Source organism: Anabas testudineus, chromosome 21 (genome assembly GCF_900324465.2).
Source record: "Anabas testudineus chromosome 21, fAnaTes1.2, whole genome shotgun sequence".
NCBI lineage: Eukaryota > Metazoa > Chordata > Actinopteri > Anabantiformes > Anabantidae > Anabas > Anabas testudineus.
Window position 1 is genome coordinate 17,667,626 of NC_046629.1, and position 14,356 is coordinate 17,681,981.

Below are 14,356 nucleotides of genomic sequence, written 5' to 3' on the forward strand. Positions count from 1 at the left end.
GCTGTCATCATTAGAAACCGACACTGCGCTTAAAAAGAAAGGATGTCTCTTTTTACTACAACTGTGTTTGCTCGTTTCCTTTCTCCTCACATTATTTCCATGCAACTCTCCCTTGTGGGAGGAACTAGACATAAAGATAAGATACAAATAGGGGAAATGAGGAGACAATTGTCACCCATACACCTGTGGCTGAGTTAGGTAGGTACATAACCTCTAAAACAAAGTGTCTTGTAAAACATTAAAGTGTTTCTTATAAGTAGATTTACAGGGACAAGAAAAAGTATGGAATTTTATACTCTGCATTAATTTTTCATAGAGTATTAACAAATACATTGTGTAATAACACAAAGAGAAATTCTGATCACCCCCCTAGCAGCAATACCCTCTTCCAGGTGCTTCCTGTAGCTGTGGACCTGCACATTGTTCAGGAGGAATTTTAGCCCATTTTTCCCGGCAGAACTGCTTTAGCTCTGTCATATTCTTTGGACGTCTTGTGTGTGTGTTTCTTCAAGCCATTCTGTTGTGGAATTGCTCTGGTGTTTCCGTTCATTGTCCTATAGCATCATCCAATTTCTACAGAGTTTCAGCAGATGTACATATATTCTCACATTATTCTGAAGCATTTTTGATACACTTAGCAATTCATCTTCCCCTCAATCACTGCAAGCTGGCCAGGCCCTGATGCAGCAAAGTAGGCCCAAATCATGATGTTTCCTCCACCATACAATTGGGATGATGTTTTAATGATGATATGCTGTGACCTTTTTATACCAGATGTAGTGATGTGTGTTCTTTCCAAATAGTTCAATCTTACTTTCATCAGTCCACAGAACATATAGCCAATATTGCTGTGGAGTGGTTAATTGGTGTGGTATGGATCACATAAGCGTATTCTTCTTGTGCAGAACAAACTCAAAAAGGTAGAGTGTTTTTTGTCAGTCAAAGTAGCTATAGTTCACAGGACAAACTCATTTTCTTCAAGGTATGTAACAAGTTACTAGTGTTATCATTCCAAGGGTTCACATACTTTTTCCACTATCGCTATGAGGTTTTTATGGTCGTTCTCAATAAATACATGAAAGATCAGAATTTCTTTATCCTATTATTTTAGGCACATTATATTCACAAATCTATTTAAATTGCCAGGAACAACATTAGCAGTATATATATTTTACCATGTCTCAGAAAAAGAAAAAAGAAAAATACACTCTTCAAGCTTAAGCAGATCTCTGACACACTTACCTGCTGTCTTAAACTCAATATCAAACACTGATTCAACAGTGAATATTCCGCTGTGCATTGCATGTTATCATACCTGCGTGGAAGTCAACTCCTACAGCAAACAGTGTTCCTGTGATAGGCATGAGGGCTTCGCTGTTGTCATTTGGGTCAAGAGCAATTCCCCGGATTCCCTCGTGGATGGAATACATCAGAAATGAGTCAACACCTACACAACGACAAATAACCTATTATACGCTAGACCAAGGTATAATGATCCTGTGATGTTTATGCAAGCAGTAAATTATTCAAGTACACAGAAACATGAAGACTATCTATTTTAGTTATGGTCATGGGGGGAAAAAAGCTTAATGAGAACAGAAGCTGTTCAGCAAGTATTTGAGAAACCTACCCTCACAGGACATGCGATCACTACGCAGGTTGTAGCCAACGGTGCAGGAGCAGCTACGGGTGTTCTCCGAAGTGGGGAAACAGAGCTGTGAGCATCCTCCGTTGTTTATTTGGCACGGGTTTCTTCCTGAATGTTGAGCACAGCCAGCAGTAAGGTACCATAATTGTATGTGGATTGTGTGCTTCTTTCTGTGTGTTTTGTGTTGGTAAACAGTAAGTGTGAGCTGACCTACCTTTCTGACCCTCCCTGTCGTACACTTTCATATGAACCACCCCGCTCGTCTTGTTTCTCAGTATCACAACGTTCCGTCCGTCTCTCTTGGTAACTGTCCCCAGCTGTCCTGATTCCTCATCTGCCCACCACAGTTTGCCACCTGTAATCACCAAATGTCACTTTATTAAACATCTGGCCACAGAAGCACACTGCACTTTTTGAATGAGCTAATACTGCAGCATTATGCGAATCACGCTGTGATGTAAATAAGTCTTAAGATACACTGATTTCTAATTTTCTTTATTTATGTGTGTGTAAGAATTATGTATATGCTGCAGTACTTAAATTATATATATATCAAGCATATCATCTTATATCATTATATCATAAAGCCACTGAGCAGAATACCCTGCACCCTGCTCTCGACACTTCCTGCTGACAATACCGATGTCTTGCAGCTGTGAAACAAAGATACTTTTTGAGGGAGTTCCCATAATTATGTGATCATGGACATACCTGTTATTTCAAAGAAATCACAATGGAAGATTTACACATACACAATTTTGTTTATGAACAAACATGATTCTTCATCTAATATATTCGGCAGTTACATGTTATCTGTGCATAGTTGATAGTAATAACAGTTATACTATCTAAATTGGGTATTTTTTTTACAAAATTTCATTGCATGCATAACTTTTAGTAATTCTGAAGCAGCACCTCGTTCTCTTTAATTTTTTACTTCGTACTTCTGAGGTTGAATTTTGGCCCATCTGGCTCTGTGTGACAGAGAACCTCCAGGCTTCAGTAGTGCTGCTGCTGTGAGCATTAAGTGTACCTTTGTAAAAAGGCTCATAGAAAAAAGCTCCTGATCCTTGCACACCAAGCTACCGCCACACCTCTGTCCTCAGCAGGAATCAGTGATACACAGTCCAGGAATTTTCTTGACCTATCACTCTACAGACATGACAGTCACTCTCAATTTTGAGAGTGACTGTCCTTCAAAACAGACATTGTAAGAGTTGGAGATGGACATGGAAATTTACACTAAAGAGGCATGATTTAATAAATGCAACACGGTGAGAAGACAGGCTCATATTTATGCAGAGATGAGCCGGGTCATCTTTGTCAAGGGAAAAAAAGAAACAAAAAACGACACATAGTCTTCTAAATTATGTTTCGAAACCATAGAAACCTTCCACAGGCAAATAACTCTGTTAAACACTTTACAAACACACTATTTTTAATGAAATGCCATCTACACAATATACTTCTCATTACCCACTTCAGTTATATCAAAACCTAAAAATTTGAAGTCATGTCAATATTTTAAAAACAATTTGTTACTTATCAGACAATTTAGCAATGCAATTTTATTTCTAACAAACATTTTTTATTTAAAGTAAACACACAAGCCATTCCAATTTGTGTTACTACCTTCAGGCTTAATCTGATTCTTAAAGGGAGCATAAACTAGTTTCCACAAAATCAGACAAATTCCCATGAGTGAGAATGACAGTTTACTTGCATGTTACAAAACATCTGACCCTGGAGGGCATGCTAGCCTAGATTAGCTTTGCACCCTGTGTTAATTTGATGCTGTAGGGACCGCTGGCTAGTTGTGATTGCTCAATTGTGGCACATCATATTCAATTTCCACCTCAACTAGTTTGATTCCAGGCAACTCAAGGCTGATGGAGCACTCACACTTTCCCCCTCACCTTTCCCTCAAGCCAATCCAATTATTACAGAGCCCTAGGACCTGTGTGAATGGACCATGTATAACTAACAGTGCCTTCATTACACCTTTTCAGAACCAGCATGAGCAATCACTGCACCAAAGGAAAACACAAGCAGCTCAGCACGATAAAATGAGGGATTTCTCTTTGGGCACAGCACTCTACAGATCATCACAACAGAAGAATAGCCTTTGTAACCCTTTCTGTCATCACCTCAAAGGGAGCTACAGATCCTAATACAACTCAAACTTTCCTTGTTTGGCCCAGCTTTGGAGTAACATGAACCACTTCAAACATAATCAAGTTATGGTGACCCAGAAAAGTGAGCAGAACCATGGTTAGTTAAATTTGCATCAATGTTGATTGGTGACATTCCCGTGGAGGGCTCAAAAGCTCTTAATTATCCATACTTACTGGACAAAATATTATTTCCCTGCAAGAATTATGATGCATATTTGTTCATATTCCATTAGGTAACTACAGTGGCAGGAAGAACTATGTGAACCCTTTGGAATTGGTTTTCTACATTAATTTGTCATAAAATGTAATCTGATCTTCATCTCAAGTCTAACCAAGTCAAGAGTATTAACAAATATAATGTGCCTAAAATAATAAAATTCTAATAATAATCTATTTATGTCTTTACTGAGAAGAACCATAAAAACATCATATTGACAGTTGAAAAAGTATATGAAGCCTTGGAATAATAACCACAAAAAAGCTATTTGGAGTCTCTCTTCTTCAACAACTAAAATGTACTTGATTTGTTTAATGGTTAAGCTACCATTTGAAAAGATGAGTGATAGCCTCAAAAAATAAGTTGTATTGATTGAAAGGGGGATTTTTTAGCTTAATATTAATATTAATAACTTAAAATATTCATAGCATTTGATTGATCAACATTTACATTAAGAGGGTGAAATCAATCATCCCATGTTAACAGTATCAAAAACTGTGGTACCTCATTAAAAGAGGTCTTCTGTCTACAAAACACCCATTCATGCTTGCATGAATTCAAATTTATAAGTACAAATCCACAAGATTGTCATCTTCTGTGCTGATTATAGTATTTCATTATCATTCAAGAATTACAAAGTTGAATGAATTGTGAAAAATGTGGATTTAACAAAGTCCAAAAATAATACAGTACGAGTGCTGTTCATGCTACCATTCAAAACAATTTCCTCCACATAACAACATGTCATTAATTGTGATTGATGGAGACTCGCAGACATCATTTCACTGTTTTGCTGTATGTGCTACTGTGCAGGAACCATGCCATTAGTCTATGTCACCTAGTATTCTATCTTCCATTTGTGAAATGCAATAATGAAGTCTCCATAAAAAAAGGAAACATTCTTCCATAGTCAAAGTTTTTAGTGTAGGAAATGCTTATAAAAATGAACCAAAAAGATAGCTGGCTTAGAGTTGCAGAATGCTAACAGCTAACAAAGAGTGAGTTTTCCCATTCAGTCACTGATGTGTTCTTCTACAATGGCGTAATTAATGTTCTCCGCACATGCTGACAGGTACCCACCACACAGGAAACGAAGGCCTGCCATGATTAATAACATGCTTCAAGAACACAAAGTATCACCCTGGCAACACTCTTAATTGTTTTTTTCCTACCTAACAGAAATAAATATTACTTTTTGGTCTAGACACAAACACACACATACACCATATGTCAGCTCCCTTCTCATTACAAATCTTGGCAAGTGCAAACCATTTGCAAATCTCACTAGAAAGCAGTGTGGAATGGAAACAATTGGAAATAAAAACTTGGATTTGTTGTAAAAAGAGAAAGATTTTGTCATCTATGTATGCCTGCTGTGTGTGTCTGTATATTATATTTACATATATGCATAATAAAATTAGGAAAATGAGGAAAAGTTTTTAAAAAGTTTCTAGATCATGCAAGCTACATAGATCTCTCCACACAATGCTCACTTAGATTTCAGGATGTTTCTAAATTAACCTATGAGTTGATGGATGGTGTGACACATTGGATTCAGCAGTGATAACAAGAATCAACACGTAATGAACATCCTTCTCTCTTTTCATTACGAAAGCGGTGAGAAAATCAATCATCAATCACTGCCGCGCTGTATTTTAATTATCTAATGCCCCTGCTACTTCACACAGAGTGAAGCACAACTGTTGCGAGGACTGCCTAAATGGCTCCATTCTACAACCACTTAACTGGTTAAACACGTAATCCCTCCACACTCTCTGACTAATCCCCAATGGCAATCTGATGCACTTGCGACAAGCTCCACTCACCCATCACAGCCAGAGCTGTGCCTTTGGCCAGCTGCCTTTTTAGTGTCTCCAGCACTTCCAGCCCACTGCCATCCAGATTGCACCTGTTGATAGTGCCATTGGCCGCACTTATCCAGTACAGCTTGTTGGCAGTGTAGTCTATTGAGAGACCTGAGAGGAAGACAAGTGAAGAGGGAACTCCGGATTAGAACTTGTGGTTTCACTAGGTTACATTACTAGTGAAACAGACAGGCAGACATTTAAAACATGCAATAAAAAGCATAGCATAATCACAAAATAGTAAATCAGCTGTAATAAAGAATATAGTTAAAGAAATAGCTGTTTCAACTAGCCAGATTACAAATAAGGTTGTTTTTGACCATACTTCAGTTCAGAACACGACCCATTTTAACATTTACTAGTACAAACTAACAATAACAGTGCAGTATGTACTATATTTCCTAGGCATTTTGCAAAGTGGGGGCTTATACAAAATGTTTATGTTTGTTGGCTCATATTTGTAGAGAATCTCTTTGTAAGAGCTCCAGCTGGCATGAAGAAGAACAAGAATGAGACTGAGTGCTTTTAAAACCATTTCCTGGCTGACGGGATGGTTTTTCATAGAATACCACTGTTAATGGTGGGAAATGAAAGCAATTTCAACTGTGGGCCTCTGGACATCTCACTGTCTCTCACCATGTGTTGGATTTATGTCTGGCAGAGATTCACAGTCATAATGCGTCATTAATTTACTCTTGTCCCCAGGTCTACCCCATAATCATAAATGAAGCCAATGAAATACTTTGTGTTCTGCTATCTGAATTGGTAACAGGCCCAGGAGAGTGAAGATATACACTAAAAACAATGGTGCTATTTGCGTGACAAAAGGGGACTCTGACCTTGAGCTGTGTGACAACAGCTACTAGAGATGAAGACCAGCTGATTATTTTTGCTAAATCAAGACACAATTGCTCTGTCAAACCTGCATCATGGGAATGCAGTTTACTCTCAGAAAGCATTAACATATAGTAATACTCTGACTCTTGACTCTGGTCAAATGTCCTAATTAACTGTACGTAATATCTGTCAGTGTTGTGTGAGTTAGGCAAGATTGTGATAAGAAAAATGACATCAGCAAGAAGGAATAAACCAAAAGGTAGCCATATCTAAACCTGAGATGCTATACCTTTACCCTCAAAAGGCCCACAAAATCCAGTGATACACCAAAAAGAAGATCTCACTTTGATAACTTCCCTTACCGTCAAGTGCACCACAGCAGAGTGCATCCACAACATCTGTACAATGACTCCTTTGCAGTGCTACATTCCTGCCAATTAGACACCTACTGTGCACCCACTGTAAAGGTTGAGCCTAAACAACAGCTGTAAATATAGCATATTTATTATTTGTTTTTTTTTGTTTTTTTTCTAACTTTAACTTTAAATCACTTTAAAATAACTTTAATTTCTGAATTAACTTAGTTTAGAATAGAAAGCCTACTGTTTCAGAGGAAGTGAACCCTCTCTACATTTGCATTTATCCAAAGCAACTTAAAAGGTACAAGGCAAAGGCAGCATAAGTGTAAGGAGGTCTTGCCTAAGGACCACTACTTGAGTTACAGTACACAGCCACAGCTAGGATTTGAACCCTGAACTCCCACATTGGAGGGCAGCAGCGTTACCACTACACTATCCAGGTACTACTTCAAAAAAAAAACAACACACCCATCTCCTCCTTTGTGAGTGCTAAAAAGATGATCAAACAGCACATAATCACTTGAGTCAGAAGGGTGGTTTGAGCACTGCTGTAGAGTTGTTCAGATTATGAAAGGCAACTTATCAACACTGTATAATCGATGAACCACAACACATGACCATCCCTGCTCTTAGCAGAAGGATGTGGGAAACAGTGGGAATGCAGTTTAAAGTGAAGCCATCACAGAGCAGCTGATGCAAAATCAATGGGTACTCTCTATATGATAATTTTTTCTGTTGTATAAGAGATTTATACAGGGGTGCTTCATGGAACATTTTGTTGAAATTACATCAACAATGTAGCCTTGTATATCAATCTATGAGGTTAACCTCCATGGTGAACATATTTGTACCCTCACAGGAGAACCACTGATGCACTGTCTGTGGGGAAATGTAATAATAAAAGACACAACTATACACAGCTAACATGCTTTGCTGTTAGGTTTCAACACTAATTTCAGCATTAGTAGACCTGCCAAGCCTTGCTCAGCCTTCACCAAAGATTGGTGAAGGTGTCAAAGTGTCCAGTAATCTGATACTTTGACAGTACAGAGTCCTGCGCCTTTCTTTGAATGTTGCGATAGCATCACCTGTGTGGAGGTGTGTGTTCTGTTTGATTCTTGTTGAAAAAATAATGCAGGTACAAACATTCCACTTTATTATAGCTCTGAAAGTCAGGGAGAAAAATAAATTGATCATAAACAGATAAAGGCAAAGTGGGATTATTACAGCTTTGAGGCAAACACCTTTATCAGGTTATACTTATCAAATTATGGTTCAAATGGGGGAATTACTTCGAATGAATTTGGAAAGAAGTGAACACAGATGCAAAGTGGTGCATGCAGCATCACAGCTGTTGATGCTGGAAATTTTAATTTAATTAAATTACCATAAATTGAATCCATAACCAAATACAACTGACAAATTCCCTAAGTTAGTTATTTTTTTCTTTTTTTGTGGTAATGAGATGTTTGCAAGCAGGCTATCACACATCTTTTCAAACAGCAGCCTAACTGTCAAACAAATCACGTACATTTTAGTTGTTAGAGAAACTACAGTGGTAAGAATAAGTATTTGAACCTTTTGGAATTTCAAATTTGGAATTTGGTTTTCTGCATTAATTTCTCATAAAATGTGATCTGATCTTCATTTAAGTCAAGAGTATTAACAAATATAATGTGCCTAAAATAATAACACACAAAAGAATTGACTTGTTTCACAATGTATTTCTGACACAGAATGGCAGAAAAACAAAAGTCCAAGTTAGGGACCAGACATCAACCCAATAGAAATGCTAAGGAATGACTTGAAGAGAGCCACATAGATGAGACATCCATAGAAAATGACAGATAAAACAATTCTGCAGAAAGAATGGGCTAAAATTCCTCCTGAATAATGAGCAGGTCTGATCCACAGCTACAGGAAGAACCTGGTTGAGGTTATTGCTGCCAAGGGCTGTCAACCATTATTGGTTATTAATTCCAAGTGTTCATACCATCCACTATCACTACAAGGTTTTTATGGTTGTTCTCAATAAAGACATGAAAGATCAGAATTCTTTTTGTGTTATTCATTTAAGCACATTATATTTGTTAATACTCTTGACTTAGATGAAGATCAGATCACATTTTATGACAAATTAATGCAGAAAACTATAAAATTCCAAAAGGTTCAAATACTTTTTCTTGCCACTTTAACACTGTTATTTACCTTCGGAGCAGATCAAATTACAGCGTGCCTGTAACCATACTCATTTTATGAAAACAGAACTTTTACACATGTTAAAAAACAATTCTTCCTGGCTTGGCTCCAATCAAAGTGCAGTTTAGTAGGTCTATTTTAATATGCCATGCAGAGCTTTTATACTGACCTACAGGATCCCTCTGATTCTGATGGAGGACCTTGCTGTTACTCCCATCCATGTTGGCCATGTTAATGGTGTTGCCATCTGTCCAGTAGATTTTCCTGTGTGGTCAGGTGTGGGGTGAATAGGTAGTGGTCCAATTGGGCACAAGATATCATAAGGTTTTTCACAATCAGCTGCTAGATGAATGTTTTATTAACTATAGGTCAAATTTGTAAGTCAATAGATTTCTGTTCCTCCTGAAAACCTCGTAAGATTTGTAAATATATCAAGCGTATAAAACTACAAGGTTTTTATTCCACTTTAGTACAGGTGAGGTCTGTAGCCAGGTTTGCTAATCTAATGCATTGCATACTGATGAAGTGTACAGACTGCTCTAATCTACTTACCCCTTGGCGGGGTGCACTACAAGGCACCTTGGCTTATCAATACCATGGATGATGGAGGTCTTCAGGGACCCATCAAACCGAGCCACATTGATTTGGGACTCGTCATTTTCAGAGCTGAGCCAGTATAAGTTCCTGGAAAGCCAGTCTAAAGCCAGACTGCGGCAGTTCACTATGTCTGTGAGGACAGGTAGGAAAGAGCTGTAAGGTCTGTGTGCTTTACAAAACTATAATGGTAATAAACACAGTTAAATTAATTTCAGAAATTACAAGTGTTTCAATTTCATTAATAAAAAAGTGGCCAAAAAATAAAAAAGAAAGGCTCTATGGGGAGATTGCATTTTCACTAAGTACTGCATTCAATACCTCAATGGAGCGAATCAATATCAGTTAATACATGCAAACACTGTAGTGTGTACCACACATAGCTTAGACTTATTATGTCTATGCCTGTGTCTAAAATGCCCCTACCTGCAGAAATGATGGTTTCTAGCTGTGTGCCATTGATGAAAGCCCTTTTGATGGTCTGAGTTTTGATATCGGCCCAGTAGATCCTCTCCTCCTGAGCATCATAGTCCACCACAGTGACATCATCGATGTCTGGCACTGTTAGGGCCGTCATGACGTTCATGTAAGGATTCTCTATGTCCACGCCACGGATTTCAGAACGCCGCACATAAAGGAGGAATCTTTTCAGTGCTGCAGAAATGGTTAAGAAATCAATCATTTGAGAAAATGCAGCTTTGTTAACCTTTTTGCAGATTCAAGTGGACCTGTGACAGTAGATATCTCTATTATAACTGCACAACTGCCTGATGGAAATGCTAGTATCACTTAAAAGGGCAAACATTTAGATGGATAACAAAACATCTCTCTTGTTGTTTACATAGTGTTACATATTTTCCCTCTTGTAACAAGAGAAAGCACGAAAGATCAGTATGGTGTTCTCGCTTACCAAAGCAGGATTGTTTGTTTGTTGAAAGCTTCATGAGGTGTGGACAGGTGCAGGATGCAGTGCGGTTGTAATTGATGAGACACAGATGTGAACAGGGACCACGTCCATCATTCTCTTCACATGGGTTAGAGGCTAATTGGAAAAGAAGAATGAGAAAGAAAAAAGGACTTCAGAACAAACAGCACACAAAGTTAAGATGGTAAGCAAAGTGATATTCAAAGATAAATACTGTGTGTGAATTTGACAGAAGTGAGCAAAATAACAATATAAATAATGTTAAAATGTATCTGTACAGCAACTTTCATAAACAGTTTAAAAAAAATGCCTTACACAACAATAAAGACAGAGATACCAGCATAAAATTTAAAAGACAGACATCATCATAAAAGTGCATGAAGGATGTGATTTGGTTATTTTGAGCTCCCTTTGCTGATCATTACAAAGGTTAAGTGCACAAACAGAAAAGACGTGATTTCACCTCTCAACTCTGGACCCATCAACAGCCACTATGTTCTTGTCTGATAACCTCTGAATGTGCACAGGTTGAACCTGGCCATAAAGACCCCAAAAAAGAGTAAATAAAATCTTAAAGTCAATCCTAAAACAAAGTAAGAATTAGTATAGAAATGTTAAAGTAGAGCAATGCGTTTTCTTTTTATGGTTTTAGTTATAAATCTGGAAGCTGTCTCTTAGTCCTAGCTGCTAGCTTTTGTACAAACATAACACATAACTGCATTAATCCAGCCGTAAATAAGCAAACATATGTAAAACAACCTGCACGTCTTTCAAACAAGTCTGATCTTAAACGACATATTTCAAAACAATCTTTACTCCATCTTAGTAATCCACTAAAAAACAACCAGCCAAAAATCATATAGCACTCAGTAAGTGACAAATAACACCAGTTCAGTTAATAGGGGAAAAAAAAAATCATCTGTCACCAATACTTCTACAGCCAACCTTTGTCCAGCTTAAATCTGAACACGAACACTTCCACAGACAGAAGATTCTGATTTGCACTTTAGCATAGAGGAGGGTGTGAGAAAAATACCAAAGTGCTCTGACAGACAAGCATAAGCTGCACTGAAGTTAACATTCAAACCAGGTTTAGACGCTAAATCAAGAAGGCAGCTATGTATATGTGTGGGGCTCAGAACATGACATCTCAAATTAGATTGATCCGTGATATGATCCATAAGAAGTCAGAGGCAGCTAAGTCAGAACAATGATTCACACAAATGCAGAAATCTGCGAGTATAGTAAGATTTTGCATGTGGAAGCATAATTAATTAGAGAAACTGATTGAGAAAGGAAGATTGAACTGGGTCAAGCCGCATTGTAAAGAGCTACACAGACAGTTGAGATAACAAACTTAATGCTTAATGTGAGCACTTCAAACCTTGCCACCATTGTGGGCTGGCATTTACCTACACCTATTAAAAATAAAAACCTATATACAGGCAAGTATAATATCCCAAACAAACCCACTGCTGAAAACAAGTATAATTAGGTGATTGTTTGACTTTTTTTTTTTTTAACAGATTAAGCAAACAACATGAAAACGTGACAGTTCATAAAAGAAGGATTAAAAAACTCAGACTCAGAGAGAAAAATATTTGTGATAGATAAAACAGTAAGACTCCTTTTTAACACAAGATAAAATTCTGAGTGTATTCATCTTCCGTCCGTGGATTTATTTAACAAGTTTGTTGATCTCCATGGTTACATAGTTGTTGGACAGTATGTATAGTAGTGTCATCACACAGATATACCACTGCAGGGTTTTGGTCTTGTCACCTTGACATTTGGCCAGTTAGAACCAAGTATTGAACCCCTAGTCCTGAAGGTCATGGACCAATAGGTTGGTCTCTTGTTCAGCTAGGTCTAAAAAGTAAAAGGTGCAGGAATAAATTACAAAGTTTGAGATACTGCACTTGGATGACTAAGAACCTTCAGTGAATTAAATGAAGTGAATTATTATACACTGATCAGCCACAAGATTAAACCTGGTGGTTTTAATAGTGTGGTGGATGGGCCTCAGCATGCACGCTCTGACAGGTCTGCAGCTATGCAGCCCCACACACAGCAAACTGTGATGCACAGTGTGTTACCTGTCAATCATGGCAAGCATTACAGTTTTCCTGCTGTCCTGCTGATTGGTCTATATAAATTGTATACATGTTTAAATAACAACAATTTCTATAAGCTAGCAAAATATCCAGACACTAAACAGCTCTGTCTTTTTCTACTACACATGCAAGAGCTTTTGAATGAAGAGCGGTCTTAAAGGAGAAATACATTGGTTCTATAATGTATTAAATGAGTCAGTTTTCATAGATTTCTTTCTGCTCTCTATTCAGAATAAATCACCTCAAGAAAACTGAAGACGTCCTCATCGCAAGTGTTTGCCACCATACTTCAACCGCATCTCACGCATCAAACACATTCATTTCTCCATGTATTGTGATTGACTCATGTCAAACAAGCTCATTCAGAGTTCATTTCCCAAACTCCTTCAGCAACACACTGAAAAGCCACATTACATCACAAACGTGGTTTATTTAGGGCAAATAAAGCAACTCTGCAAGCTGGAAACAGCACCCCATTGACTCAATATGCTAATGTGGAGACATCACAACAGCGCTGGATTCACCTGAATCACGCTCTTCAGGGATGATGGGCAGCAACAACAGAGGCACGTTTTTGTTTGCTCTAAACTGGCAGGTTTCACTGCAAGAAATACATTAAAAAATAAGCACACTGCTGTGCCAAGGCCGTGAAAATGACGGTGCTCCCTAAAACATAATGAAAAAATGCTTATTTTCATTCCAAGAGTCATATTCAACACCCAGTGGAGTGATGAAACAATTTTGAGATTACTCACCACTCTTCACTAAAAGACCTATAGTATATTTGTTGTGCTTATTTGTTTCAAACCATATTACATTTGTCAAGATAATATTGCTGACACAATTACAGTGAGAGCTGGCTGCCTGCAAATAACAGTATGTTTAAATGGCATAAATATTATATTGTTTATGTAAAGCTTTGCACACATTGAGCATAACAGGTTTGGCAGTAAAAAGATCCAGATTAATTATCCCAAGCTCTACATCTTCTCTTCTTCATTCACTTTAGGAAACAGGATAAATACAAAGAGAAAAAAAGATGGTTATGTACTAGTACTGGTGCTACTATTATAGAATGCCAATATGTGAGGGAAATTACACAGGTCATTAGTTTATGTACTTCCTTGTGTTTATAAAAAAGCTCCACTGAATATATGTAATTTTTCAATCTCTGTCTATAATCAACTAATTATGTGTTGTAACAGTCAGGCCTTGGGGCTACCAATCCACCACCTAATTTGCAAATGCTTGTTATCTATTCTTATGTTAAAACACAGCCTTGTCTTTCAAATGACACACAGTGTATTCGCTGTGTCTGCCTCCAGTGGAGCACCACTGTGGCACCTGCTGAAAAGCTCCTAAAACAAGCTGCATGCTGCTGTTCAGCTCATCCTCCTTCATCACATCCCTGCCTTTCTTTTTCT

The 14,356-nt window shown here is 37.7% G+C and overlaps 1 protein-coding gene across 1 annotated transcript in view; it reads right to left on the minus strand.

Moving 5' to 3' along the window:
• The window catches only part of lrp1bb (low density lipoprotein receptor-related protein 1Bb), a 176,067-nt gene that overhangs the window by 70,092 nt on the left and 91,619 nt on the right, over positions 1–14,356 (minus strand). Inside the window, 8 exon segments of the mRNA XM_026375678.1 lie at positions 1,316–1,447; positions 1,631–1,756; positions 1,863–2,003; positions 5,866–6,015; positions 9,469–9,563; positions 9,852–10,026; positions 10,320–10,547; positions 10,804–10,935. Of these exon segments, the coding sequence (XP_026231463.1) occupies positions 1,316–1,447; positions 1,631–1,756; positions 1,863–2,003; positions 5,866–6,015; positions 9,469–9,563; positions 9,852–10,026; positions 10,320–10,547; positions 10,804–10,935 (1,179 nt within the window).